Source organism: Aaosphaeria arxii (assembly GCF_010015735.1).
Source record: "Aaosphaeria arxii CBS 175.79 unplaced genomic scaffold BU24scaffold_2, whole genome shotgun sequence".
NCBI lineage: Eukaryota > Fungi > Ascomycota > Dothideomycetes > Pleosporales > Aaosphaeria > Aaosphaeria arxii.
The window spans coordinates 1,347,002-1,374,986 of NW_022983475.1; the positions used below are offsets into that span (position 1 = coordinate 1,347,002).

General features: G+C 49.5%; 10 protein-coding genes across 10 annotated transcripts; 5 read left to right on the plus strand and 5 right to left on the minus strand.

The window, feature by feature from the left end:
- Positions 1–277: 277 nt before the first annotated feature.
- BU24DRAFT_109888 (Rox3-domain-containing protein) lies at positions 278–1,848 on the minus strand. Its single transcript, XM_033520782.1, has 2 exons — positions 1,264–1,848; positions 278–1,199 (listed from the first exon to the last, which is right to left on the minus strand). The coding sequence occupies exons 1-2, from the start codon at positions 1,763–1,765 to the stop codon at positions 514–516; spliced, it is 1,188 nt and encodes a 395-aa protein (XP_033387330.1). The 5' UTR covers positions 1,766–1,848; the 3' UTR covers positions 278–513.
- A 564-nt stretch (positions 1,849–2,412) lies between these two features.
- Positions 2,413–5,500, plus strand: BU24DRAFT_340560 (uncharacterized protein; the record flags this gene model as incomplete). Its single annotated transcript, XM_033523231.1, has 4 exons — positions 2,413–3,466; positions 4,005–4,317; positions 4,383–4,518; positions 4,613–5,500. The coding sequence occupies 4 exons, from the start codon at positions 2,413–2,415 to the stop codon at positions 5,498–5,500; spliced, it is 2,391 nt and encodes a 796-aa protein (XP_033387331.1).
- A 1,605-nt stretch (positions 5,501–7,105) lies between these two features.
- On the plus strand, positions 7,106–7,736 carry BU24DRAFT_489041 (uncharacterized protein; the record flags this gene model as incomplete). Its single annotated transcript, XM_033533596.1, has 2 exons — positions 7,106–7,269; positions 7,320–7,736. The coding sequence occupies exons 1-2, from the start codon at positions 7,174–7,176 to the stop codon at positions 7,734–7,736; spliced, it is 513 nt and encodes a 170-aa protein (XP_033387332.1). The 5' UTR covers positions 7,106–7,173.
- A 3,575-nt stretch (positions 7,737–11,311) lies between these two features.
- Positions 11,312–12,706, plus strand: BU24DRAFT_458714 (uncharacterized protein; the record flags this gene model as incomplete). Its single annotated transcript, XM_033531664.1, has 1 exon — positions 11,312–12,706. The coding sequence occupies one exon, from the start codon at positions 11,312–11,314 to the stop codon at positions 12,704–12,706; it is 1,395 nt and encodes a 464-aa protein (XP_033387333.1).
- Positions 12,707–14,687: 1,981 nt separating this feature from the next.
- On the minus strand, positions 14,688–15,216 carry BU24DRAFT_405716 (uncharacterized protein; the record flags this gene model as incomplete). The annotated part of the gene is made up of 2 exons (XM_033525721.1): positions 14,688–15,025; positions 15,210–15,216. 2 exons carry the CDS (start codon positions 15,214–15,216, stop codon positions 14,688–14,690), a joined length of 345 nt encoding a protein of 114 aa, XP_033387334.1.
- Positions 15,217–16,917: 1,701 nt separating this feature from the next.
- Positions 16,918–18,718, plus strand: BU24DRAFT_110059 (uncharacterized protein). The gene is made up of 2 exons (XM_033520785.1): positions 16,918–18,246; positions 18,297–18,718. The coding sequence occupies exons 1-2, from the start codon at positions 17,384–17,386 to the stop codon at positions 18,604–18,606; spliced, it is 1,173 nt and encodes a 390-aa protein (XP_033387335.1). The 5' UTR covers positions 16,918–17,383; the 3' UTR covers positions 18,607–18,718.
- Positions 18,719–21,849: 3,131 nt separating this feature from the next.
- On the minus strand, positions 21,850–23,853 carry BU24DRAFT_418582 (uncharacterized protein). The gene is made up of 7 exons (XM_033527014.1): positions 23,777–23,853; positions 23,706–23,722; positions 23,357–23,589; positions 23,063–23,299; positions 22,882–23,003; positions 22,405–22,815; positions 21,850–22,355 (listed from the first exon to the last, which is right to left on the minus strand). Exons 3-7 carry the CDS (start codon positions 23,431–23,433, stop codon positions 22,141–22,143), a joined length of 1,062 nt encoding a protein of 353 aa, XP_033387336.1. The 5' UTR covers positions 23,434–23,589; positions 23,706–23,722; positions 23,777–23,853; the 3' UTR covers positions 21,850–22,140.
- On the minus strand, positions 23,259–24,791 carry BU24DRAFT_110086 (Clavaminate synthase-like protein). The gene is made up of 3 exons (XM_033520786.1): positions 23,777–24,791; positions 23,357–23,722; positions 23,259–23,299 (listed from the first exon to the last, which is right to left on the minus strand). The coding sequence occupies exons 1-2, from the start codon at positions 24,635–24,637 to the stop codon at positions 23,702–23,704; spliced, it is 882 nt and encodes a 293-aa protein (XP_033387337.1). The 5' UTR covers positions 24,638–24,791; the 3' UTR covers positions 23,259–23,299; positions 23,357–23,701.
- Positions 24,792–24,822: 31 nt separating this feature from the next.
- On the plus strand, positions 24,823–25,643 carry BU24DRAFT_418584 (Prefoldin alpha subunit). The gene is made up of 2 exons (XM_033527015.1): positions 24,823–24,859; positions 24,916–25,643. The coding sequence occupies exons 1-2, from the start codon at positions 24,829–24,831 to the stop codon at positions 25,356–25,358; spliced, it is 474 nt and encodes a 157-aa protein (XP_033387338.1). The 5' UTR covers positions 24,823–24,828; the 3' UTR covers positions 25,359–25,643.
- A 361-nt stretch (positions 25,644–26,004) lies between these two features.
- Positions 26,005–27,741, minus strand: BU24DRAFT_326190 (uncharacterized protein; the record flags this gene model as incomplete). Its single annotated transcript, XM_033522982.1, has 1 exon — positions 26,005–27,741. A coding segment is annotated over one exon (1,737 nt), but the record flags the coding sequence as incomplete, so codon positions are not given.
- Positions 27,742–27,985: the final 244 nt, after the last annotated feature.

Sequence of the window (27,985 nt, forward strand, 5' to 3'; positions counted from 1 at the left end):
TTGTTTATTGTTTCATGCAGTTAGACCTAAGGGTATCATGAAGAACTCCGCCAATTTATGCACAGGATTTGTAAGAATAAACAGAAAGACGAATATCGCAACTCTCCCACATCAACGCTATTTGCTCGGACTGTGAAGCGAGCAGCGAATTTGGGTAGTTGCCACCAAGAATCGATAGATCTATCCATTCCCCGGGATTCGTGTTGAATGAGCAGATTTCGTGCTCGTCGGTAGGGAAGGAAAATTTTCATCAAACTCAATCGAATTGAGTTAGAACCGCCAACGCCAACGCCCTTGAACTGAAGAAAAAGAAAGCGCAAACATAATCATGGCATGTGCGAGATAAGGACGAGTAGTATAACATCGCGGTAGGTTGATCGTCGGTTGTTCTTGATGGGTAGGTCAGAAGCCTCGATCGGCTAAGGTGAGAACGAAGTTGGAGACGAGTTGAGGGGGTATGTGAAGATGACGAGCTCTCTTTCCAAACAGGACACTGTAGCTGAGCCCACGTTGCTACCGCCGGGCGCCACCGACTTCCACAGATCGAGAAGAGGGTCCATCAAACGCGATTTTCCTCCTTTTGGCGTTCCCAAGCTCATCTTCTCCATTTGATTCCGCAGGGTAATCCGCGAAGCCTTCACTATATCCCTGGAACGAATCGTCTGTGTAGTTTCGTTTAGAACCTGCTCGCTCAGGTCTCGATACCCGGGGCGCTGTTGTCGGAATGCTTGGATTCGGTGTGCCCGAAGATGGATGCGGTATTCTATTTGGTGGGCCGTCTGCTTTCCCCTTGGAAACCTCGTCTGTCCCGAGGTATTGTCTATATTTTTGCGTCTCTGCAGCCGGAAGTAGTCCAGGAGCCATGCCTGTAAAGGCCCTGTTCAGTAAATCCTCAAAGTTCGAAGTCGGTCGGTCTTGCTCATCGAGGGCAAATCTGAATTTCTGGGACGTGTTGCCTTTCTGCGCCTGCCACTCCAGCTCAGGCATATTAGCTGGCCATGAAAGAGCATTTTCCATCTTCGTCGCCTTAGCTTTTCCAGCTATCTGTAAGGTCTTGATATGTCCCTCATATGATTTTCGTAGCTTGTTGATCTTCTCTCCTGTTACTGGATTCGTCCGTGCGACAGAACTTGCAAGTTCAGTTAGGCCGTAGAGCTCAAATAAGTTTTGTGATCCATGTGGCCGTGATTGTGGTTGAGCTACCCAGCAATTCTGTGTCAGTAACCCATGCGCAATATCACACTGCACTGAGGGGAACCTTACTGCTATGGAAAGACTTAAAGAGACCATTGCCTCTGGCATAATCCGAGGGTTTATCCGCGCCTTCACCAGAAGAAGTGCCTCTGCCTTGCCGGTTGTGATTCGAATGCCTCCGTCCGTGAGACATTCCTGCGTCATCATTTTGGTCAAAATCCATCGCCGTATCACCATCACTATCAATATTAGGATCTCGCCTGGCATTTGAAATGCTAGAGGGGGTTGATATGGGGTTCGGGTTGGAGCCCGAGCCTGCCAATTGGGACCCTTGCTGCGTGTTGTGGACGGACGAGGGCGGTGTCATCTCGCTGGCCGGGACTGTCGCATTCATTCCGGATCCTCCATGTGAGTAGGAAGTCATTGAATTATGGGGAGGAGAAGTAGGCGTATTGGGTTGAACAACGGGCGGCTTTGTCTGTTCGTTGGTCGGCTTGGCTAAATGATATGGCGGACTCGCGGGAGAGAAAGAACCGGTCAAGCGCTGTCGCTTCGCAGAGTGATCCGACATAGGTGCCGTGGAGCTGGATGGATGGGAGGTTTCTGGGTCCACGAGGACGGGAGGTGCGTGCCGGTCGTAGTTGACTGGTAGCTGGGATACCGGATGGGCTTGAAGCGCTGCTCACTGTGAGGCGCTTGGCGCGGGTTCACAGTGGCTCCTGGGTCAAGGCAACGTGCTAGGGCGCGCGCATGCGATCAGAGTGCGTTCCTGCGATATCTCGGATTTCCGCGAGGCGATGAATATAGTCAAGGTGCCGGATGGGCGGGGTGGATGGAGGGTGGACGTGGTGGTTAGTGGAGTGAGGAGTGAAGAGTAGAGCCAGCAGGATCTGGCGGCGGCGACCCTGAGGCTGAAATCGGCACGTGACCGTGGCTCAGGGAAAACACAGCCAAAAGCTCCGTCGTCACTTAACGAAACGGGATTAACTCATCTTGGAACGTCGAGCTAAGATTCATCTCTCTCCCTCGTCCTTCATCTCTCGTCTCACGCATTCCCTGTTGCCAGCGCGTCTCAAACCCATCCCATCCCAGCAACGCTGCCCAGCCCGATGCATACGCCGCCCGACTACGGCCAGTATGGATGAAGCCGCCGCTCGTCGCCATGCTGCCAGTGCAAATTCCGTGCAATCTGAACGTGCCACGAAGAATGCATCCACGATGGAGCCGAATATTGTACCCGTTCAACAACCGAAACCCCAAGCTCTGCCGTCTCGTGCCGGTCCAAGCGCTATCCTTGTGTCCCCACGCCAGAAAGGCAATCCCATACTGAACAATGTCCGTAGCACTGCTTGGGAGTATTCGGACATGCCTGCCGACTACGTGCTGGGTGCCACGACTTGTGCACTGTTCTTGTCACTCAAGTACCATCGCCTACATCCAGAGTACATCTACAATCGCATTCGAGATTTGAAAGGCCAATATAATCTACGCATACTTCTCACCATGGTTGATATAGAAAATCATGAGGAACCTTTGCGTGAACTCTCGAAGACCTCATTGATCAACAACGTAACAGTCATACTCTGCTGGAGCGCACAGGAAGCTGGACGTTACTTGGAGCTTTTTAAATCTTTCGAAAACACCGCTCCTACAAGCATCCGTGCACAACAGTCCACTAGCTATTCTGACAAGTTGGTCGAATTCATCACCGTTCCACGTAGCATAAACAAAACGGATGCGGTGGGATTGGTGTCGAATTTCGGTAGTATACGAACTGCTGTAAATGCTGGTCCAGAAGAGGTCGGCTTGATTGCTGGATGGGGAGAGAAGAAGGTCCAGCGCTGGTGCAACGCGGTACGGGAACCATTCAGGATCAAAAAGACCGCCAAGCGTGGCCTGGAACGTGATGACAGTCAATTCACATTGTCAAGAGGTATCTCATATGCTGAAGGGGAGGTCAGAGATACCAATGGGCCCAATGAAGATGCTTCCAAACCCTCAGGCGCAACCTCCAGTTCACCCCATCCCTCCAAGAACATTACCAATCCTACTAGCACGGAAGGAAGCTCTGTGCGCCCTGTAGTGAACGATGCTGCACTCTGGGAACCTGGTGAGGACGAGGAGCTAGCTTTGCTCCAAGCAGAGGCGGAATCTTCCTCTAGTAAGCCTACGACCAAGGTCTCAACTACTGTTCGAGCAACAACTCCTCGGAAAAGACGAGCGAGCGAAGATGAAGTCAGTGAAGGTGTAATGGCGGCTCTGACTAGACTACGTCAACAGTAATCTGCTTCCGGTGACCGTAAGATACTCACTACTGCCGAGAATACATTGTATCTCGCTGTTCCGAGTGTTGACATGCAGTAATAGCGAACGACATATTTACAAGCTTTAAAAACATCTTTATCTCATCCGTATCATGCCGCTACGTTTGACTTCATAATGTTTTCCTTGGTGGAACAAATAATAATTGTGTGTTGATAATATTTGCGAGTGCACCCAAATAGCTCGATGAGCACAGCTTTACCCCATATCCGGGAAGCGTTCCCATTGGTTGATCCGGTCTTGATCGTTCAACACCCATCTGTTGCCTAACACAACCACTCTACGTTGCCTTCACTCTCACGACATTGTAGCACTGGGTTGAGCATGTCCCTCAACAACTATACATGTATGCGAATTGGCGCACATCCGCTTGTCGCTAGATCCACCTTTGTTTTCTCAAAATAAAATCGCATACGAACGTGCATCAACAGCCTCACGAAAACGGTCGCAACAACTTGCCAGTATGGGCTGCTTCAGCGAGTTGCCAGCTGAACTACATATCGAGATATTCAACTACCTTATCCCAATCGACCTCAAGCAAGTTCGTCTGCTGGACAGGAAAAGTAGCGGCAATGCCGCTCCGCTGCTCTTCAGGTCCATGATCGCATGTACAAGATACCAGGCTCTCGGCGCATTTCAAGCAGTATCAACGAATGCTACTCTACACAAGTACGTGAAGGAGCTAGTATTCGATGCATCGGTATATCACGGAGGTATCGCGGCGAGTGAACAACAGTATAACGACATTGAACCTCGTTATCTACCCGATGCCCCTGGTAACTTCTTCCACAGGCGCAACAGGTAAGCTTTCATCAAGAATGTTCTTTTCACAGGTGCGAGTTCCTAATGTAGCTGATAACCCAAAGGTTCCGTCGCTATAAGGAGATGTACAATGATCAAGAAGAAATCCGAACGAGTTACATACTCCTTCACGAGATATCCCGGGTGCTCGATAATTGTCCGAACATCTCTACCATCGTGTACTGCCCCGAACCACGCCAGGTATGTTGTACTCCTAATTTGCTTCGCCGTTCTACTTCACTATGGTGATGGCCATAGATGCAATACACAGTAGACATGGTCTAATAATATATAGGTCCCAAAGGAAGCCAGGGTAGTGAGAGACATGATCCCACGTGGACTACCTGGCGTAGGATGGCTCAGCTTCGGAACACAGAAATACATTGAATCTACACAATGGGGGATTCATCACATTATCGCTGCCGTCCATCAGTCTCAATACTCGAAAGTCAGAGAGTTTCGGATCCTACCATTATCCCCAGGACAGCATGGAACCGAACTCACGACCTTTGTTTTCGACTTTCCCGACCCCCAGTTTGCCGATGCTGGAGAGTTCTTCTTCCGTCACCTCCATAAGCTCGAGCTAAATCTCTCCTTACATCATCCTGGAGGTGGCCGTGTCGATTTGAGTGGCTCCAGTGAACAGAGCAGTCCGCGTGCACATCTCAGAAACCTCTCTCATTTACTTGGTTATGCTACTGAATTGCATGACTTGGTATTCAACATTTGCCATTGGGAGCCCAGCCCTCGGAAAACATACGGCCATGTTGTTCCCTGTGATCAGCCATTGTTCTCCTTTTTGGGCCTCGACCAGAGCTGGACAAATCTACGCTCGATAAGCTTAGGAGGGGTGTACGCTTCAGAGCAACAATTGAAGAACCTAATTTCGCGGCATCATGGTACCCTTCGATCGCTGCGATTCGAATACTGTAGTCTCTTCAACGGTTGCTGGGCTAACCTGGTAGATGAGGTTCTCTACAACACCATCATTTTGCCGTTTTCCATCAAGGTTGTCAATGAGGTTATGGTCGGAGACGACCATTTCGAGGACTTTCTCGATTTTGAAAGGAAATATTGGCAATACAGTGGTAGTGTCATAGTGAATGGTTCGGGTGAAAGACACTTTGTAAGCTCATCAAACTTTTGGAAATCCAAGCGCTTTGCTAACAGATTAGGAACCTGAGTGCGGGACAAGCGTGTATATGGGTCGAAAAAATACGTAGGAGGATGAACACTATGTTGATTAAGTCAATTGGAAACAGGCATGATAATCAGGTCAAGGGTCCAATGATTGCACCGGTTAAAATTCTTCGATAAATGTTCTTTTCGATGTATCTGGCTCATCAGCCCTGAGGCCTTGTACCCCGGGAGCGTTGGGCTGAAGATTCTCAATGCCACTCTGAAATAGACAGAAAGCTATAATCAACAACCCACAATTTGTCAGATGTCTCTCTACACCGTGGGACACAGTACGACCAATACAATGCTCCCTTTGCGAATCTCTGATCTGACTGGCTGTCCTATGCACGCGCTTTCATGCGAGGGTACCTTCTATTCGTATCTGTGCTATTCTTATCGCCGCATCTCATACGACCACCCATATCGTGTATGGGAAAGGAAAGGGTATTGGCGGTCAAGGCCCCGTAAGCAATGCAGGTAGACCATAGATCTGCAAGTATCCCTGTCAGCCCTACAACCTACACCTGGAAAACGGAACCTTCTTAATCCCAAAGACTCCTGCCTGCGTCATAGGAACAACATGTTGCAAATCGCTCGTAAACAGTGGAAATAAATATAGTAATAGTGCGCTATTGGATCCATGGCTACTACCTTTTATGTCCGTGACGGTGCTATTTTTGCCTCACCTGTAGATGTCTACTTGTTTAAGGTGGGTTCCGCCCTTGATGTTTACCTTTACCGCCAATCTCGTGCACGCCGATCAGCGAAAGCAGAGCATCAAATCACCATGACCACCCAGGAATAGATATTTGAATTCAACCATTTTGCTGTCATCTATTCATTTCAGCTATCTGACCCATTTAGATGCATATAAGGAAGATAGAAAGGCCTCGGCTTAGGTGTCTCGCTTGGAATTGCTTCAATTAAGGATTACACAACAGCCAATAAGGACTGTGTCATTATTTGCTGCAACCCTTTTCTGGGGTATTAGCCGTGATTATTTCCCGTTTCGTACATAGTATAGCAACAAATCTTGACCGGTTTGTCGAGCCTTTTGCCTTTTGATATGAGTTCCAGATGCCACAAGCAAGGGTCTTTCCGTACGTACCTATCTGACCGTCCCGAAGGAACTATTCACAGAAGCACCCTTCCTCAATACGACTTCTGCAATGCGACTTCTGCAAAAGGCATCAGCCATGGGATTATCCCAGGTCTATAATTGTCCTTGAGGATGTAAAACCATTTGCCTTCTTACAGCCCTTGGCAACCAACACACGACACACGAATGTCAACCTCAATGGAAGCGAGGAACGTGCAAGTGGGATGTAGTCACAGGCCGCATGACTCGTCATCGGGATAGGCGCTCAATACGTGTACAAGATTTGCCGGTGGTGAGGATGAGTGTGTATGTAGGTTGCCTAGGCCTGAGGCACGTAAGTGACGACGTACTTCTATGGTGGTCTAGCGGATACTAATGGTCCGAAAGTAATTCATTCCACAACTTCTGGGTTTGATTGTGTGCGTGTGATTGCCCTCTCTACGGACTATATCTTGATCGAGGTCTGACTCTTTCACAATCTGAAGTCTATCTAGTCATTTTTCACGCCAAGTTCGTGGATACAAGCTTCTACATTTGGAACTATAGACCCGATTTTAAGTTTCTACGAAGTAGACACGATGCAGCCCCAACATAAACATTCGCGGCGAAGGCGAACTTCAGAAACCCAGGGTACGCAACGAGAAATTTCAGAGTACGATGCTGGAAAACGAGAGGTGAGTATCCATCTCCATGGTCATCATTGCAGCTAACATTCGTTGAACAGTCCGCAGGGGAACAGTCCGAAAGCAATCAAAACCGACCTTACTACAACGACCATGAAGCTCGAACGGATGGCGAACATTCAAACACCTATGATGCCTCAAAGTCATCTCACAAGGCATACGAATGGCGTGCTGTCACCCGTTCGTGGGGCCAAGCGGAATCCAACACATCCGACACGCGAAGCAGAAATGCACCTGATTACAACTATCATCATCTTTCTTCCAACAATCAGCAGGCAGCACATACGTATCAAGAGCACCATCACCAACCGAAAAGACATCACCCAAGTCTGGCCGATCTTCACCAAATGAATGATAATGTTGCACTGGTAGGTGCTATAGACAGTTGGCTCCACGAAGATAAGCGACAGGGACCTTGGGATGGAGTAGGTCACATCAAGGTGAAGAGAAAAGAATAGGAAGCAACAAGATTCCCTGCACCCGGCAGATGATGTCGTAGAAGCTGCGGTCATTCAAGGAAGACTCGAAGAGTATCCCACCAAACGGTTCCAATGGCTACTAATTTCAACTTGGTGATGGTCTGTTCACAGACTCGAACGGCAGAATGAGATGGAAGAATGTGCCTTGGCTTCGGAACGGTACGATGCGGAGTGGTGCTTTCATTTAGGTTCGCAGGTCATGCTTCCAATGATCGAGTGGATAGGACTCGGAAATGACCGCAATACTCAGGACTCAGGATTCAGCCTACGGTAGGCGTACAAGGACGCGTGATATGTATATCGGATCATAAGGATATAAGGAGTTCCTGAAGGACTGACACGTAGCGATGGTGGTATCTGGAGCGAGCTCTTCATGGAGCCTGCACGGGTCAGATAAGCGGTATCAAGTGCCCCAAGCTGATGGAAACGAGCCCATGGCCAAAAGAATCCTACTGGTTGACGTGGCATTGGGTGTTCGCCCAGTCCCGCAGGACTGGTGTAAGCACTCATTGCTAAGATGCTCAGCGGCCCTGGCCGGAATCAATGCATGGGCAAAACAGGCTGGTAGAATCGAGGCGGTCGATGGAAGTATGAGCCTACGCGGCATCTGCTAGAAGAGTACGCATATCTCTATACGCGCTTAAGGAACTGTACGACATTTAAGACGACATTTGCCCTTGTGAGCCAAGAGGGCGAGGGCGGGATTGGTAATGATCTAGACTCGGACAGAAACTGCTCTTGCGATTGTGCGCAAGTGCTTCGTATCGTATCTTGATCTCTGTGATGTAATTGCCCAAGACTGAAGTTGCGGATCGGACGATTTGCGCAGAACGGCATAGCCTCCAGCCTATTGGTTGCCCATGACCACAGGCAGCTGCGGGGCATGCGCGGAGAGTAGATTATGAGGGCGTCAAAATCGATGCAGCAACCCAATTTTCAGGGCGACGAATCAAGGTTACACAGCAGTGGGTGAGATTGGTTTGAAGAAATCGTTCGATTTGTGCCCACGTACCTACTGCATGTTCAAATATCATGGTCTGGGGAAGAGAGAACATGAGGAGGAGAAGTAGGAGAAGGAGAAGGAGAAGAAGGACAGGACGTGCACAGACTTATTTCGACCAGATATAGCGACAGGGAAGGGGTGCACAGGCCTACCGACCCCCGGGCCCTGATAGACGACACCAGATGCAAATGCGGGGGGAAATGGAAATGGAAATGGAAATGGAAATGGAAATGGAACTGGGTGGTTGAGACATCAAACATCATCAAGAGCCTCACCATTCCTTTCCCTTCCATGGGTATTCCGTACTGAATATAGAGTAATTCATCATCTTTTACTCACTCACTTACTCGCTTGCTTGCTCGCTCACTCTTCGTGCTCCTACCACTCCCTGCACGGGGGTCGGTATGCTGCATCCGCCTGTATGTACGTGTGGTCATACGTACCTAGGTACATCCATACAACGTCACCACTCCCGGTGATTGTTCTATCATCTGTGCAAGCGTGCATACTACCTAACCGGATAGGACGATAAGGGCTGAAATGATAGGGGCAAAAGTCACCCTGGACCTGCTTCTCGACTGCATTTACAGTTGAGGCCGCCCTCAAGGAATACCAAGATTGCTCCGGCCGTGGTTTTGTCCTTCAAATGCTGATCCAAGAACTTCACCGTGGTGACTGTAGGGGAGCAGACCATTTGTTTCACCCCCATCGCACTCTCAGATCGTAATTACTCACTTATCTCCTGCGTGGCATTGGTGCAGCCCCACATACAATGTACCCGTGTAGGAATGGTATGCGAATGTTGGTATGTACTCCATAAGCTCCTCATGCTAATATATATCACGGTTACATGGCTCTGTCGATGCCCTGCGGTTGAAATTCCTCACTGAACATGGAACGGCAAATGCAATTGTTGATGTACAGCCTTGTGCAAACGTTCAAGTAATGATTGCTTATCCGAATTGGGTTGGGCTTGTTCTTTCTGCCCTGTACATACATACCTAGGTACATACTAGTGTAGGCTGAGTCTTAAGACATCAACTGCGTCACACTGGGGGTCAGGCCCGAGTCTGCCTTGTGTACAGCCTCGAGAGCGCCGAAAAGATAGATCTGATAGGTCGTCCTCGTAATTTCATCAGGAAATGCCTTCATAGCCCCCAAAAGATGAAGGCTATGCCATATCATGAAGAATAGTTATATGCCCGTGCCTCCTCATCACTTTTGCGAATTGAAATGGCCTTCCGCTACAGAGGAGAATTCTTGCAATTGTCAGAAATTCATATTCAAACTTGCTTTATCCGATAATTTCGATCGACGCAAAACCGGTCAGCTCAATATCTCTTGCTTACAGGGATGTTGAACGCATTCCCGCGAAAACCATCATGGGAATCACCAACCTCTTCCGGCCAACAGTGAGAAGCCGATTTCTACCAGAATGCAAGCAAACCTTCACCGTCACGGAACAGCTTCTGGACGATACCAGATTCGCCACTAAAACCCTTAAGCAGCACCGGCCTTCGCCGATATCTCAAAAAAGTCACCACTTCGACGTACTTCGCTTCTCGCAACATCCCGGCATCGTTTCCGTTCACCGGAATTAGCTACCAGTGCATGCAAACATGTGATCCATCAGTCCTGAGGGCAGTTTTGGCAAATGGTTGGCTCTGGATGTATTCCTGCTCGAATCTGATTGCTCACTGATGGACCCAAGGCACGTCGCCCCTAATTTCCAGCATGGGACCCTCGCTGCCAGATTTGGCTCCACAACACCAACGCGTCGCTTTCTGTGCGGTCCTCCGAAGATAAACAGGGCAACCAAACATATTCAAATGATCAAAATGAGGAGGTCAACGGAAAAAGCAATCACACCTATGGCACTCAGTGCAACAGATACTTTGTGCCACGTTGTATGCCCTTTCGCCCTTTCCATCAACCGTGCCGTTGGCTTTACCAATCAGAATACCATGCAATCCTGAACATTGCTTGTTACACATTTTACCTGAGATGCTAAGAGGTCGACTGTATATGCTCGCGCTGTGTCCTGTTGTAATTATTAATGAGTCCCGCTGGACTTGGACTGCATAATCCATAATGTTGAATTGAGGAGACGACGATTCAGGATAAAGCTATGTATGCTCGCGGTTCCCTCTCAGCAATTTTATTCCATTTGACTTTGTACAAGAAGCAACGATGCGAGTGCGAATCGGCTTTGAGGGTCATTATTTTGTCTTAGAGTCCGTATAATCCCCTTCTTCTTCGTTTTATTTCTTCTTCTTCCCATTTCTTTGCCACAACACCACGTGTACTCACATCATTATCACTCAGTATCAACCGCTCAAAGCAGAAGCCACGTTGTGGATATTCACAACAACTTCCCGACGAGCCCTGCTTCTGCACGAGATCAGCGCATCACCTAAGCCGCCAGTCGGTGTTGCCTTCAAACAGAATTGAAGAAGAATCTCTCTGTAGTGAAAACACTGCTCAACCATCGTATACCAAATCTTCGTGTTTCCAAGATCTGGGCCGAAGGTTCTCGAAAACGCTTCGGAAGATGCACAGATATCGGGGCGGATCTATGCGCAACAGCCGACCTATGCGCAACAGCTTTTATGAGCTTGGAGTTCGCACATCCGCTGTAGAGCTCCAAGGAGATGAACCACCCCGGGAGCTTCCTGTGTACCTCCGCTCTGGTACAATGGCCAGTAATGAACCTAGTTCTCATCAATCTGATGAAGGATACAATGGGCTTCGTTCGCAGGGAATTCGCCATTCCCTGCATTGGACCCACGAGAGTCAAGCTCGACCTCTCTCACTAGAAACAAATACAGCTTCCCCAGCATTTTCCCCGCCACAGTCAGCCACCAGCCCGCTATCCATGACCACTGCCGATGCTTCTTCCCCTGTTAGCCAACAAACATGTACACCTACGAACACTATGTCACCCAATGGCATACATGCTGCGCACTGCTATATGACCCCTGATATGTCAAAGAGTCATACACCCGAGCTTCCCTCTATTAGCCCAATTCAATTCTACAATGGACAACAGATGGATCACGCACTTTCACATTACTCGTATGGCAACCGACAGATCGGATCGCCCACAGCTCCTGTCTCATCGAACGGCCAGCAAACAGGTGCGGCTATGTACCAGAACAATGTGATCAATGATTCAATCTCTCCATCTGCATCAGTTCGCAATGGTTCGTCTACGCAGCATGCAGTCGACAGTGATGTGCCATCGCACAATCTATTCACCAATGCAAACATCCCCGAGCCTCACCACTACATGCGCAATGATGGTGGGGCCTTTCCCATACAGCACCCACAAGTTTCGAGGCAACATCTACTCTATAATATGAATGCTGCATACTCCAGGTACAACTTCGAAGGCCATTCTCGAGGTCTGCCTGGCCACACTTACATGCCGGCTCTCCAACAATATGGAGATCCTTTGGAGAACTTCGAATCTATTCTTGGACCTCTAGACTATGAGGATCCGCCTTCGTACAGCCCGACAGGCCATTACATGCCACCACTGCCAGTGATAGCTCAGGCATCCAATGTTGTCGTCGACGGGTCGCAGCAACCTCACATACTACCTTCCAACCCCATGAGGCAACATAGTCGAGCTAGACATGATGTCCCCTCTATGGCTTGCGACGACTGTGGGGAAGTATTCACGGGCACATACGCAAAGGGGAACCGAACCAGGCATTACAAATTGAAGCACATGCTTCTAGAGCAGTCATCCTGTCGGGAGTGCGGTGTTTTGTTCAATCGTGCCGATGCGTGTAAAAATCATGAGTGGAAGAAACATCGCATCCCCGGTACGAAGTCTGTGAAGAGAAAGAAGAAGGAAAAGAAGGAGAAGAAGGAGAAGCGCATATATATGCCACCGATGGATGATGTCGAGGACTTAATGGACATTGGCGATGCTTACTAGGTAATCATCTGCCATGTCAACGGGCAGCGCCCTCGTCGACTACGAGTGCTGGACGCAGGTCAATATTCCACAGGTACCATGTCGGATCCCACAGATGTCGGATCCCACAGATGTCGATATATTTGGCAACCTCCGTCACCGCAGGATCTTGCCACTATAGTCGCATGGACGACCAGTTTTCTTTTTCCCATCTTGCTATGCAAGACTAATCACCTTCTTGAGCACATACATTTTGATCTATCCCCCTTTTATCCACAGGTTTGTTTTTCAAGGTCTTTGTTGCTGGGCTGCAGACTGGAGGAATGGTAATCAAGTCCACAGAGACGCCGCTGGTCAGGTTTACACACTATGTATTTCGGTTGAACCGTCTTCGAATAAGCTAGTCTTTCGTCTATCGTTAAATATCAATGAACTTATGACCCTCTCTTCCCTCTCGGCCACAGTCCATTGAACACCCGACGATCAATCTGAACCATATCGCCCCGACCTCCCACGCACCCATGTAACCCTCCATCCAACATATCTCCCTACTTATCCGTTCTACCTTGTATCACCTCGAACTCCCCATACACGCCCTCCTCTCCGTCATTTCCTTTCCCCTACCCTCGCAAAACCTTCCCAACACTCCCAAGCGCAACAACCACGCCCACCAATCCTCCTTCTCGGACCTAGTCCCGCGTAACCCCCTACATGCCGATTCCAACCGACGCCGAACGTCAACTTAACCTCTCTTCAGCCTCACGCGCCACGCCTGCTCAGTCCCGCTTATCCAGGCCGCCGGGACGTACTAAAAGGGCGGAGGGCACTGAGTTGCGGACGTCGTTTCCTCCAGACACGGTGGCCTCTTTGAGATGATACGGTGACGGAAGGGAGACGGTGACTCAGGAGGGATTCGCGTAGGAGCGGAAGGCAGTGTTGCTTGTTTCGGTTTGGTTCGACTGGGGGTGCGTTGGGGGATGCGTGGACGGTGTGTGGTGGTGGTTGATTGGGGATGTGGTCGTATAGGCAGGATTTCGAGGTATGTGCTTGTGTGATGCGTAGTATACGGTGGGAGTGAGGGTGTCCTATAAATATAGATGGGATAAATTTTGAGGCCTGCGTCGAATGGTTGGTTTGATCACTTGAAGCCTTGATGGAACCCCGATTACGGCGGGTTTCTCTTCTGAGGACATTTTATCGTCTTGACGCATGCTGTTGTGAGGCCGATCTCGTACACATTACCTCGTCTGTGCAATATTGAAGATCGATTTTACTGCTCTGAAGGAGCTCTATGGCCTAGCTGCTAGAAAACACAACTATCGACTCGTAGCAATAAGTTGTGATGATGGTACTTTGTCTTCAGGTGATGACCATTCTGCAGCAAGCACAACGGAAGACCCAGTGATCGCGATGTCGGTACATTCTTCGGACCTGCAACTGTTTGAGTATATACAATTAGAAGCAAAAAAGAAGCGCTCTGCACTTCTGCAACGTGAACAGATTATTCTTTGGTGCTGTCAAGAGGAGTAGAGATTGACTCTCTCGGTAGGCCAAGGGCATCCTGTGACCATGTCGAGACGTGACTTAGTAGATATCGCACCCAACTGTCAAGATTTTATGACCCGCCTACTAATTCATGGACGATTTTCTCGTAATCGTAGTTACTCGCCTCTCGTAACCTGGCGTATTGTTTCATTCAGCTCCAGTGAGGTCGGTAATGTTGCCGCGATCTGCGCGTTGTCCGCTCCTCACTCCCACACAGAACAGCTCAAGCCAATCTAGTCCTTTCGATTCCTTCAACAAGCCAACGCACAAGTTGTCGAATTAGCGGAAAGATAGCCATTGATCATATTGCACCATTAAGATGGCTATATGATCGAATCCTGGAAGAGGTTGTATGTGGACAATGGACTAAAAAGGAAGTACGTATCGCTAGTCTAGGATAACAATAGCACCATACATACATATACATACATTTGGGAACATACTTACAATCAACTGGTCACCCGATCAAGAAACAGCCGAACAGATCCCGTTGTGTAGGGCCTACGGGATGCCTAATTCTACCAAACCATTGTCCAGCAGTAATGCCTTCCACACGCGCGAGATTGATTAGATCTGGTCGGCCGTTCCCACGCCCGTTCCTACTCGTGGATTTCAAGCGAACTGCACTCGATTGCATATTTGCACTTATGCGCGTGACAAAAAATTGAAGGACCACAGAATGAGCCACCACATGGTGTCTATCTTTGCCGTTTTCTATCCCGTCAAGTACGGCAGCTAAACCAAGTTGCGGATACGATAGCGAGCCGAGTCCCGGGGCGGCGGCATACCCCATGTCTGAAATAAATGCAAGTAGATACTCGTAATTGCGAAGCGGGCCAACCGCGCACAGCAAACGGTTCATGTAAAGCTGTCGTTGCCCAATTGTGCGGACATCGTTCGCCAATGTCCTTGTTCGATGCTCAATGCGATGCGGCTCTGCGGTTGAAGGTCGAAATTCACTATGGATAATACGGCGTACTTGCCATTTTGGGGCAGCCTCGCGTCTAGACAATGCGTTCGCCCCGCGAATCCAAGACTGCGTGCCACGGATGGAGAACGCAACCATCCATCGGCAGCCTACTTTGCTTTTGTAAGGATGGTAACCAACAACTCAAGTGCATTTGAAGCGGGGTAGAACGCGAGAATGTCCTCAATGGGACTGGCAGACTAGGTTCGTGCCGCTCAAGTTTATAGGTGGCGCTTGCGTCGACGGCTTGATGCAAACACATGGCGCCGAAGGCCATCACTTCGTTGATGCACATCATCCCATTTTGCGCATCCGTATACAAGATATTGCGCAACCTCTCAAAGCTGATAAGATAACTAGTGACTATCCCTGGTGTCCTAAGCGATGCGAACATGCGTAACGCATTCGTGGAAGGCGCAAAGTTTAGCTGAGTTCATGTGCTTCATCTAGCAAAGACGGGGCATTATGCCGACAGTTTGCAGATCCCGTTCACTCGTCGACTCGCGCACCCTGGCAGCCACAGCTTGAGGTTGCATTTGGTTCTACGCAGGATTGTGTAGCCTCCTCCCGTGGCCCACCTTCCGCGGATAGATAGACACAAGCGACTATTAAGTACCCAAGGACAGTGAATGTTAGGTCCTAGCATTAGTTATTGAGTAAAGAGAGATAGGGGTATCAATGATACAGTAGAAGTCTGGTGGGTTGGCTTAAAGGAGGCTTGCACATTGATCGGAAAGAATGGGATTGCGGCTCTGCGTAGGCCTAAGCAGCGTCATCTTTCTCTACAGCACTGGTGACCGCGTACTCTTGGAAGGATCATCCCGACGGGATGATTCATCAGTACGCATTGCCAAATTTCTTGATTTAGTGGATGCTTTCAGCTCATCACTAGAAGTGCAGAAGCATGCATGGCCTGTAAGGAATAACCAGCCCACACTATTTCTCCGTTCGCATGGTGCCACAGCCTGCTTTTTCTCTAATGAACCCGCCACTAAGACAGCGTCGGACTGGGGTTCGAGCAATCATAAGAGATACCGCTCTGAACGTGAGCTTGGGGGCGACGGGTTTAGTTGTGAAGTACTGGAGCGCAGCAACAGCAGAGCCTCCAAAAAAAGGCGTGTCCCACTTCCCACGTCTGAACACGCGTGCAGTTGCCGCTCTTCACGCTCACTATATGCAGCCAATATTTCTGCAAGGCGTCTATCAGTTAGGAGGTCAGTGGAGTCTTCGGCTTTGAATATTCCGGTACTGTAAGAGTAGTCAAGCTCTAGTCGAGAATCGATTCCTATATGTGCACAGAAGGAGCCGCACCAGAGTCACTCACACCCAGTCCCACCTCTATTAGATCTTACCACTCGCGGAATTTCATCAGCGACAGGACCGGCGTGAGCTGTCTGCCTAACACAGAGACAAATTTTCTTGTCGGTCTCTCCAAGAGAAGCATCTGACGTCTCCTTAAAAGTATAAAGCTCCGCCCCACATTGTTGTTTGTTGTCAACTCTTGCGCCTATACCCGACTGCCAGCCTGCCCGAGCTGATTTCCTGGTTCCATGCTGGTAATAATCTCTACAGTCATCGAGGTAACCAAGCCCACAGAACGCTCGCCTCGTGCTAGATGATAAGTTGAAACCACTCTTGTCTTTGAGGCGATCCGTCGCTCTCGTTTGTACAAGGCGGTCTTCGATCTAGGAAAACCGACGATGCTCGTGCCGGGGCTGTGTCTCCTTCTTCCACCACTGAAGAAGGGAAAGAAAGCTGAGAGGAGCCTTGCACCATGCTGGTCTGGCTAGGTATCCCCTGTATTAACGGAGAGTAAAGAAGCCTATGACTAGCAAACACACACAATTCTCATCGAAGCCCTTGGGATCTTCTCGTCGGATTGGGGCACGATACGTAGGTCTAGGTGCCGTGAGAGTGAGGCGTCTCTTCCCGTCCCACTACTCAACCGTCTTAACGGCTATATTCCAACGAAGAGTCATCGGTGCCCTTGCGTACCTTCTCTTAGATTCTTTTCGTTGCTGTACACATTATTTTAGTGGTCAAGGCAGTGTCTGCTGAGTTGATAGTACTCGACCCGACCGTCATCGCGCTTCGACCCACGTCGATTTGACAGCACACTGACCGCCCAAGTTACAGCCTGGTTGATTCAACTCCCCCCTTATATCCTCGACACTTCCGAAGCATCGATGAACAGGATAACGATGGATCAGTTTCAGCTTGATGAGTCGTCAAACTGGAGGAGAACTTCTGATGACCTCCCAGAACAACTCTTTCCCATCGCAGCCCACACGAACTCCACCCGAGGTCGAGACATGCCAACCCTACGGCATCAGCAAGCACCAATGCAACCACAGCACATCACAACATCGAGTGGAGTGCCTGTTCGTACTGTTACTATAGCTGCCCCTGCTCAGAGACAACCCCCCTCCATAGTGCCAACAACTTTCGGCGGCAACCAAGGGTACACATCGAGTCACGCAAACATGGTGATACGCACGCCCGATCCCCCGCCCCAGGGACAGTTCAGACTATCCCCAGCAATGGCACCAGTGACGCATTGGTCAACCCAGGTGTGCCATGAGTGGGGAGGTCCAAATCGTGTGCAAGGAGCCAACGATGCCCGGGATGGATCTGGCCTGGCACCTGATCCCTCTAGGTTGCAACCATCCAGCCATGGTCATCATGAGATCCACCCCGTCCTACCTGAATGGGGTCCAGGTCATGATCACAATAGCTTCCATGACTACGACTACCACTCGCTCCAGGCAGAAGATAACGGAGCGTCTAGTGTTGGACCCGGATCAGCACTCAGTACGAACATCTCGTCTCCATCGACTTGGGAGATGGGTGATAGCCCAGCGGCTACTAGGCTAGGCTACTTTGGTGAACATGCTTCGGGTCCTCGGATTCTTGACAGTACGCAGTATCTTCATTTGCCTGTCCATGATGGGGCACCTCAGGCTTCGGTTCCCCAGAGTCAACCGAGTGGAGTGTCGTCGAATAGCATGAGTTCTCAAAGGCGATACTCGAACCCGTCACTACCTGTGAGGTAAGTTGCGTGAGACTCCACCGATTAGAGCTCTTCTAACAGCATGCTAGGAACCGTGGACGCAGGATACGATCACCAACCGGCCATGAGATGGGATCCCGTGCGGCAACAGCCTCTCCACTTGCCTCCAGATCCGTGCAGGATGAAGTCATCGTTTGCGGTATCGATGGATGCACAACTACCTTCACCAAAGGATATCGGCGCGGCAGTCACGCTCGTCATATGCGCTCGCATCACGATAACGAAGGACTTCTTTGTGAAGCGGGCTGTGGGAGATGTTACAAAAGGTCCGATGCACGCCTGAAGCACTACCGAAAGCACCATCCCCACCTCGCATCTCCGTCGAAGCCTCGAAAGTAATGTCAACTCGATGGACGGAGGTGCCGGCTGACACCCAGGGAGATCGAAGGCGCCGATCAAGCCATCCTTGGATACACAGGCGGCAGAATCCACATCTTCCACGGCAACAAGCCCCCCTCTAACCTTATTCAGTAACGTATCTCTTTTGTCTTTCGCCAGTTGTTAGATTTCCTTGGGCTTGTCATCGGGGGTCGGTCCAGAGAGGTTCATCCAGATTCAGATCATGGTTTCGAAATTGCGTCAAGGTACGACCCATCGAAGCATAGAAATGTTCCAAAGGCCGCTATGGGTCATCGTCCCCTTGGAAGATACCTGCCTTCTCTATGCCTCATTGGATGCATCCTATCCCGATTCCGGGGCGTTGGATCGAGCGACTCAGTATGTAACTCTCTGGATTGGTGTATCCTATGGACCATGCCTTGATCCAATATCGACCGACTCTTGTCAGGACTCTTCCTTTATGTCGCTTCTTTTTCGTCTTCAACGATTTGTCTCGGGGAAAAGCTGGACAAAATACAATGTAACGGCCAATCTAAATTGCTAAGAGGGGGCATGGCGGGCGTACGGAGTGGGAATGCGTTCCTATCAGGTCAAACGTGTACTTAGGGCATCCTTTAAGAGCTATCGTTGCTGCTGGGGCGTTACGGGTAACGGACCTAGACCGTGGATGAATGCTTCGTGTGCAGGAACAGTTTGAGAGGGCGTTGGGAGTACGGTATGGCTTCGATTAAGAGGAACAACAATGCGAACATGATCTATCCCTTTACTGTCTTTGACGGTGCTGCTTTGGATGCGTGAGATGGTAGGATACGATGTGATGTCGTCGAAGTAAAGTTGACCAGAGTCCTAGGGATGAGTTGACGTTGAAATTGAGTATGTCGGGAGACCCTGGTGGGCCAGGCAGGAAGGGATCCACTGAACCACTGTTCGGTTTGCCAGCGTTTCCTGACACGCTAAGGCATCATCCTGTTGGACTAACAGCCCTACGAAGGCCCTCCCAGGCTCCTACCACAACGCGTCTCGGCCAAAGGTGTCCTGCGATAGGAAAGGATGAACGTGTCTGGAAGCACCCGTATAATGACTCGAGACATGACTCTGGTCCCTTGTCTGCACGGTCTACACGTCGTGTTTGCCCGTCTATTTCGTCTCAGCTGGAGCAGCAAGGACTTAACCCTGACGACCCAAGCGACGCGTGCTACGAGCCACAATCGTGAGACAAACACGAGATCAGCGGGAGTAACGCGAGTCCAGAGAAAGACAGTGGCCGAAATTATGTGAAAGGTGTCCTTCCCTGTAGTTCGAGAGGACTTTCTGCCGGTAACCGTTCGTCATATCGCTCCTCAATCTTAGCGTCCAAGCAAGGACCATTCCATTCGACCTGGGGTCCCCTATACCACGTATCTTAAGCCTGAGATCTTGCCAATTTCGAGTGATGCTCCCTCGCAGTCTTCCAGCTTTCGAAGGGCAGGCCATGGGACTGCTGACGGCCCGTGATTCGAGTTTTCTGACCTCCCAATAGTCAGGACCATCTGCCACCCGAATGCCTGACCAATTCACCAACTCTATAACACGGGGTCCCACTGGTTGGATCTATATAGCCTCCCACTTTCTTTAAGAGCATATCACCTGCCAATCGCATCATCATACGCTGAGGGGGTCGTTCGCATGATGTATAAGCAGTCCAATGACGGGGTCGCCACGGTGATGTTCTTTCCATTTCATTGCCACCACAGATCCAATGGATCCATTGGCTTGAAGAGCATAAAAGTACCGATCGATAACATTAAATGTATGCTCAGCTTCCAAGGCCCTCCTAAAGGTGCGCAGCATTGGGATTGAATTGCTGAGAATTTTCTAAAACTAGACCAGGGCATTGCATTGCCTAAGTACGATTCACCAAGATCTTGCCCTTGCCACCAATACCAAAGTATGCACGTCATGCAAGACTCGGGAACCTTCCGCATTGTCATGCCGTAGTCCTTCATATGATACGTGTATCAGCCAGAGGGTTAGAAAACGCAGCCCTACTACCGAGGTGTGCAATCTATCCCTGTAAACAGCCCAATTTCCAGGACTTTTACTTATGTTCACTATGTCCAGCATCAACATCAGGAAAGTTTGACGAGTCGAAACTACATTTACAGAAACTCAACTATTACGCTAAAAGAAAAATCTTCACCGCTTCGCTTCATAGTTATCATCGATGAGAAGGTCTCGCCACATTCGGTGTAGACGATCTACCCCTTGCACCGCCTCCATGGTTTATCCCATTTTCAGCTTCTGAAGACTTAAATGATGTGCGATTGTTTGCCTCAACCTCGAATAATTGACTGGTCCGCCACCAGATCGACCAATACTATGAAAGGAGGCATACCCAAGCAATCTCAGGTGTGAGTTCTCACACTTTGAAAGCAGCGATGTCGCTTAATGCACTGAGAACTCGCCTTTTATACTACGTACTTGTACTTGCATGTGATCCCTGTCATGGGATGGAAATGTACAGAGGGTTGGCACGTCAGGCTGGCCACCTGCTAACTTCATGTATCTTCTATACCTAAAGTGTCTACTTAAGAATGTACTGTAGCCAGTAAACAATCTTAATTGCTTGCGATGAACCTCGCTAAGAAACTGTTGTAGGCATAAAATACTAGCATGGGGCCAGCCCGACGTGCCAACCCTCTGTACCTGAGCTCGTTCGCCAAAGGCCTCCCGCGATCGCCTGCCTGAACACTTTCATAGCTAAACGAACAACTTCTCCAGAAAGAATACAAGAAGCTTTCTGTGAAGCTGAGATCAGTTCTGTCGTACGATTTCAAGTTACAATGACCTTTTTCCCTACACTTTACTCCTTCATTGTTACTGTAGAGAATTTACCTTTTCCTCAACTTTGAGTCCATAGATTGCTAGGGGTATCCGTTCACCGATAATGGCAGTCTAGGCCATCCATTCTAAGTTCTAACCCAACACATGTACACTGCACAACATTATACGGCTCTCGAATCAAATATCGATGCGAGCCGCTACATGCGAATGCTCCACAACCCGACATCCCCGGCTTGCGAAAGACAGCTGTCAAGCCATCCCGGAAGAGGGCGCCACCATCGGAACAACCAGTCCTCCAGTTCGTGGACAGTCTGTTGTTTGCCAGTAGATTCGCTAACACAGCATGTCCATCACGCTCCTTGCCTAGAACATCATAATGATATCGATAGTCATTTCTTTTAGGAAACAGGGTAAATCGTTAGAAGAACAAAGTCATAGAATTTTTCCGCTCCACCTCAATAAGATAGTGAAGTTAGAATAAGCTTTTTACCACGAGTATACAATTTCTGCCATAAGATCACACGCATACATTCCCTGTGCTTGCCAACTGCCGTCAGCGTCGTACAAATTTTGTCCCTCTCCGGTATAATACGGACCGCATGCACCATGTGCTACGTCAGGATTGATTGCCAATCAAATGATGACATCTTTCGAAGATATAGTTCATGTTATCAGCCTGACGGATGCCCACCGTTCACATGTGTTGCTACCTCATCTGCCTGAGGTACCACTTGCTCTCTTGGGTGCCTTTAACCCGAACCCAAATGTGCCCAAGTTGCGGGCTGATCCGGTCAAAATATTTCTGGTGCCGGGTGACGCATTGTACGGTCCATCAGAAGCCAACAGAGCATTGGCACGGGTACCACCCAAGACCGGCAGCCGGCTACGTGATAGGGACTGAGGTGAGTTGAAATCTACAGCTGGATCTTTCGACATAGTCAGCAAGAGTAGAAAAGAGATGAGCTGAGACCTTACTGCCACCAGTACCTGCTCTATTGCCCAGACCGATGTGAGAATTGGGTTTCCATGCTGGGCTCAAACCTATGCCACCACCTCGTCCCTGCTGGCCTCCATTGCCAGAACTCCCACTTCTGCTCCGGATGTGCATGGCGCCTCCATTTCGCTGATTCTCGACTCCGGACCGGTTGCCATCTTCTGTAGAGATACGCGCGCCCGGTATCTTACTAATAAAACGATCACCACGGGCGCTCCGGACGGCGAAGTTTGCTTCATCACCTGCAGCATGAGCGACGTGAGAAGCCATGACCTGCGCTTTGAGTGACTGATATAACTTTTGAACTTGTTGCAGGCTTTGATTTTTCTCTCGATACGCTTTTATCAACTCATGGTTTTTATCCTCCAAGGATGATTGTTCTGCTTGCATTGCTGTTTGTTATGTTAGAATGTGGCGTTAATACAACAGCGCTGAGCGCGTGGGTTGATTCAGCATACCCACGAGCTTGTCTTGCAACAACTTGATCTGAGCATTGGCATCATGAATCAATTGATCCATCTGCTGATTGAGATTGGCATAGTTGTCTGTAAGGTTCTTGGCAAGATGTTCTTGGTAAATGCTAGCACATTGTTAGCCATCCGCCATGGAACCGGGCGCATGATAGGGACCGTCAGATACATTTCTTGAGAAGTTTGATAACTGTGAAACTGAAGTCCGCGACTAGCACATTCGAATATCACACTTGGCGCTAGCCCACTCAGAATACTGGTCTTGTAGTCCTCGGATGGGTTTAGAGCTGTGAAAACGACGTCGTCTGGATTACTGAGGTGTGTTCCACATGCCGGGCATTGCCTATTGGCGCTGGCAGTCCTTGAGAGGCCTGAACCGTCTGCGCATGGCGAACAAAAGACATGACTGTATTGATTAGTCTGTAGTGCTATCAGGTGATTCTACCTCAAAATCAAGACTTACGAGCAAGTAGTGACTACCGCGCGGTCGTGAAGTTGTGCGCGGCAGTTGAGATCATTGCATCTCAAAACGAACTCCATACTGACGATATCAGGTCAGATCGTGGGAATGGAACAGTAGAGTCGAAAGGACATTCGTCAATAAAGCATTGATTTGCCATTGATTGATACAGGGAAGAACGATGTGCCCTTCCTCCTTGATTTTGTGAAGGGGAAAGAGCTAAGCTGCGGGCTGCACTGATCCATCATCGCAGTCAGCCCATGCTCTCCAATATAGGTATGTACACCAACGGTTTAGGACGCTCCTGGCAAAGATGGAAACATGAGAGAGTGTCGTTGGGTAAGTAATTCACCTGAACCACCAGTTGGCCTGGAAAGACAGTTAGATCCGCTGTGAATTCAGACATATTCAGCAAACACTTACCGAAACATTGATACCAGGTCCAGTGCCTCTCACAGCATGCCAATACCCCAAGGGTATATATAAGCCGTCCCCTCGCTCTATTTGCGCTTCCCAACCCCGGGCTGGCCAGGTCTTGTCCCCGTTTTCGTCATTCCAAACAGCATCCTCCAGATTCCACCTCTCCTGCCCAACCATCATTTCTTCTCCTCTCATATTCGCACGTCCCGATGTTGCCTTCGTACGCTCATACAATTCCCTTCCCGCGCTGGGCTTCATCAATCGGACAGTCTTCTTCCCAGCCAATTGTACGAATAGATTCGGATTCGGATCGCGATGAAGTGGGGTAGTTGTAGGAGGTCTACCCATCCACAGACTGGAACCGTAGATATCTCCATTTCCTATGCGCGAAACGAAACCGGGTGTGGGTAGATCTGCCCTGAGATCCGATGGGAGGTCTTCGAGCGGGCATTGCGCAAGGTACAATCGCATGTCCTGCGCATCAGCATCCTCGATTCGCCTCAAGTCATGCAAGAGCAGACCGAGAGGCCCTTCGAAGCGCTCGAACTTGACCTGTTCGAGCGGATTTGGCGAGTCTGTCTTGGAGCTCAACTCGAGAGGTACCATGAGATCTTCATGCTGCTTCAAATACGTCGATCTCAATTCGAAAGCCTCGCCAGATGATTCTAAAAGTGTGAACCATCGCGATATAGCAGGCACATCTTTGAATTGCTTTCGAAAGACTACCGGCCTTTCCAGGTCGAGATGATTTATGTCTTCATCATGGAGGGATTCGAGCAGTGGCACCGGGCAAAAACGAACGCTGCTTGAGTAAAATCGATACCGATTGGACAGGACTCGTAATGCCCTCGGACGCAATTGCATGGGGAATTATGGGAATTACGTTGACTTGATACAATTGGAGGTCTCACGATGAACATTCCCCAGGTCCAAGCTCCTGGACTGAATTGGCAAGGCGTAGCGGCACGGCTTTAAACTTTTGGCGGGGTCCGCAGGCACGACCAGATACATCCCCATCCCACCAGGCGCATCACATTTCCGGGGATACCTTCACCATGGCGTCCAAACAAGGCCAAGGACAGCAGAGTAATTATGAGGCTCTTCCTAATTTCCCCAACTCGACTGCTGACAAAAATTACCAGTCCAGCTAGACGCACTCCCCGTCGCCCAACTCCAAGAAATCAAAACTCAACTCGACCGCGAGCTCGAACATCTCTCCAATTCGTTCCAATCGCTGCGAACCGCCCAATCGAAGTTCCGTGACTGTCTCAGCTCTATTAAGAACGGTATCAACGAGTCCGTCTCCGGCAAGCCGCTGCTCGTGCCTCTCACGTCTTCGTTATACGTCCCTGGCCGTCTTACGTCTACGGACCACGTCCTGGTGGATGTGGGCACCGGGTTCTTCGTCGAGAAGAACGCCGAAGATGCGACGGATTTCTATAACAGGAAGGTCAAGGACCTCGGGGAAAGCTTGAAGGATCTTGAGGGCGTCATTCAGGGCAAGGCACAAAATGTTCGCGTCGTGGAAGAGGTGATGAGGGTCAAGGTGTTGACTGCACAGCAACAGGAAGAGAAGAAGGGCTGAGAAGTCTCGCGGAATCGAGAAACGCATTTAGGGCGCGATAAACGTCCGCTCAAGCGACACCAAAGCGTGACCCGTGAACCCACTGATAGAAGGCGTTGTTCACAAAGACAATATCGGTCTATCAAAATAGCCAAAACCAAAAAGAGCACGGAGACGCTCTCAATAATGTCGAAATACACAAAAGCGTTCGCCTCACTGCATATAGCATACGAATAGCAATCTGATTGAGTCACATCAAGCATATATTGTGAGAGTTATTCCTATCTACCACCCAATAAAAGCATGCAGTAATTCGCATTTTTCATTGCTCCTACCCTACAAAGGACTCTGATGTGTGAACTTTGTGAGGGATGAATCGTAATCAGATCCTGAAACCATGATGGTAAATTGGACTTGCACCCACAGATAGGGTAAAGACTGTGTAATTTCTCCCACAAGAGCAATAGTTACAGCAGATGGACAGCCATTAGGCGAATGACGCAGGGTCGTATATAGCCAGCCCAGCTCCCAGGCCTTTACCATTCTTCTTCTTTGGTACGATCCGGTTGTTGATAATCTGTGAGAGCTGCATCAAGTTCTTCATTAACATGATAATGCCTTTCTTGGGGAGATCTTCATCGGGCAGGTCCTCAACTTCGTGTTCGCCGTCCGGGAAAAAGGTTTCTACCGCTGTGTCTCTTTTCCAGTCAGCCCCATGTCCAGTAGGCAGTCGTTCTAGCTGATTCAAGAGCGTCTCCCAATCTCGATGGCGAACGGTCACTCCCCAGCAAGGCTTGGATTGATGGGAAAACCACATCTGCCGTGCGTCCACCCTGTATTCAGATCCCCTGATCCCGTATGTGTAGACCTTCTCCATGTAACACCCATCGTATAAATATACACTGGGGGAAGTACGCCAGGTAGCAAAGGCGCCCTCGGAGGATATGTCGTAGTTTGACTTCATGGAGACGCTTTCAGCGAATGCAATAATGACTGGAGAAACAGTTTGCTTCGACAGCAGATCCATCGAGTCAAGAGAAAAACGCCACAATCTGCTCTGGCCTAATTCGAAGAGGTTAATATCCATGTGCTCCTGTGGCTCTGTTGCGCCGTCCTTGATTTGGTAGTAGCAGGGAGTCATCTTTTCGTATTCGCCGTCCTCATCCTCAGACCATTCGATGCGAACAACTACTAGTTTAGGAACTGCAGGCTTCTGAGTAGTCTTGTTGCCGGTGTTGCGTGCTGCAGCGGGCCTCGGTGGGCCTTCATTTGGGTCCACGATATACCATGTGCCCCGGAATACCGGACGGATATCTTCCAAGGCTTCTGGTTGAGTCCCAAAAGGTGAAGAGATGCTCTTGACAGGCTCCAGGAGATCTTTCGAGGATCTGAACCTCGCTAGTAGATCTTGTCCATCTTTGGAATCGTAAAGCCATTTCTTTGGCATCACCTCTGCTGGCCCGTTTATGCCTTTGACAAAACTGGCCAAAGGATGCTTGGTTCCAATTGCTGGCAATTTTTCCCCACCTAAGGCGACACAACCAAAGTTGATCTTCATACTATACGTTCCTCGTTGGCATCGAATAAGCGTAAGGGACTGGTGAACGAATTTTTGGATCTCTACGATTTGCATTGGATGCAGCACCGTGGTACGGAAGTCTCCCATATCCAACGGCGTCGTAAGAAGGCGCGGAACCACTTTGCCATCTTTGGAAGGCCACCATGCTTGGGCTGCTGGGTCTTCGAGAATAACTTCTGTTCCTTCCTTGCTATCAAGAATCACGTTCAAGATCATGAGACCCATTAGCTGCCTTGATCGGGCATTCGCAACCATGTTTTCGAAGTGCTCTTGGGCGATTTCCACATGCTCTTGCTCGAAGCCTTGGATATCTATAGCGAAACGACCCGGAGGTACAGAGCGGCAGGAGATCCACACCTCATCATTGACGCGAATGGGGTTCAGACTGTCCAGCTTGTTGCCGAAGCAGATCTGGGGCGTGATGTTTGCTTCAGTAAGATCCTTCGGCCAGTCCATGCTGATGCGATGTGGGGGCTCGCAGTCAGGTACAAGCTGTTTGAAAACATGCTTCCTCTCCATCTCCATTTTGTCAAGTTCGCCATAGTACCACTCATTCGGGTGGAATGTTGTAGTCTTAGCCCAGGAAGACGATTTCTGCGTTTTACTGCAGGCTTTCTCAATCCACTTGTTGATGGTCCGGATTCCAGCATCAACCTGAGCGCCAGACCCGTGTAGACCAAACTCCGAGATCTGACCCCGATCGAATTTTGGAATAATTCGGCATTCGGCCTCGGCTTCCCAGGCCTTCACAAGATTGTTCAAGGTACCATAATGGGTGTTTGGACGAAGTTCGCGAGGAACCCTGATGACCTTGCTTGGAGGTCGGTCATGATATTTGTCTTGACCAGACATCGTGCTGGGAAGGATTAGTCGAAGAGAAGAGTGTGCAGGTTACGATCGTGAGTCCCAGAAGGTAGTGAGTGATATGGAGGAGAAACCTTGAGACGGTTAGCAGTGAAATTGACACAATGTTGGCTGAAAGATCATGTAGCGGCGTGTGGGTGATTGATGAAGGGTTGATCATCGACAATCGAACTTGACAGTGAGCTTGGGGGATTTAAGTAAGAGA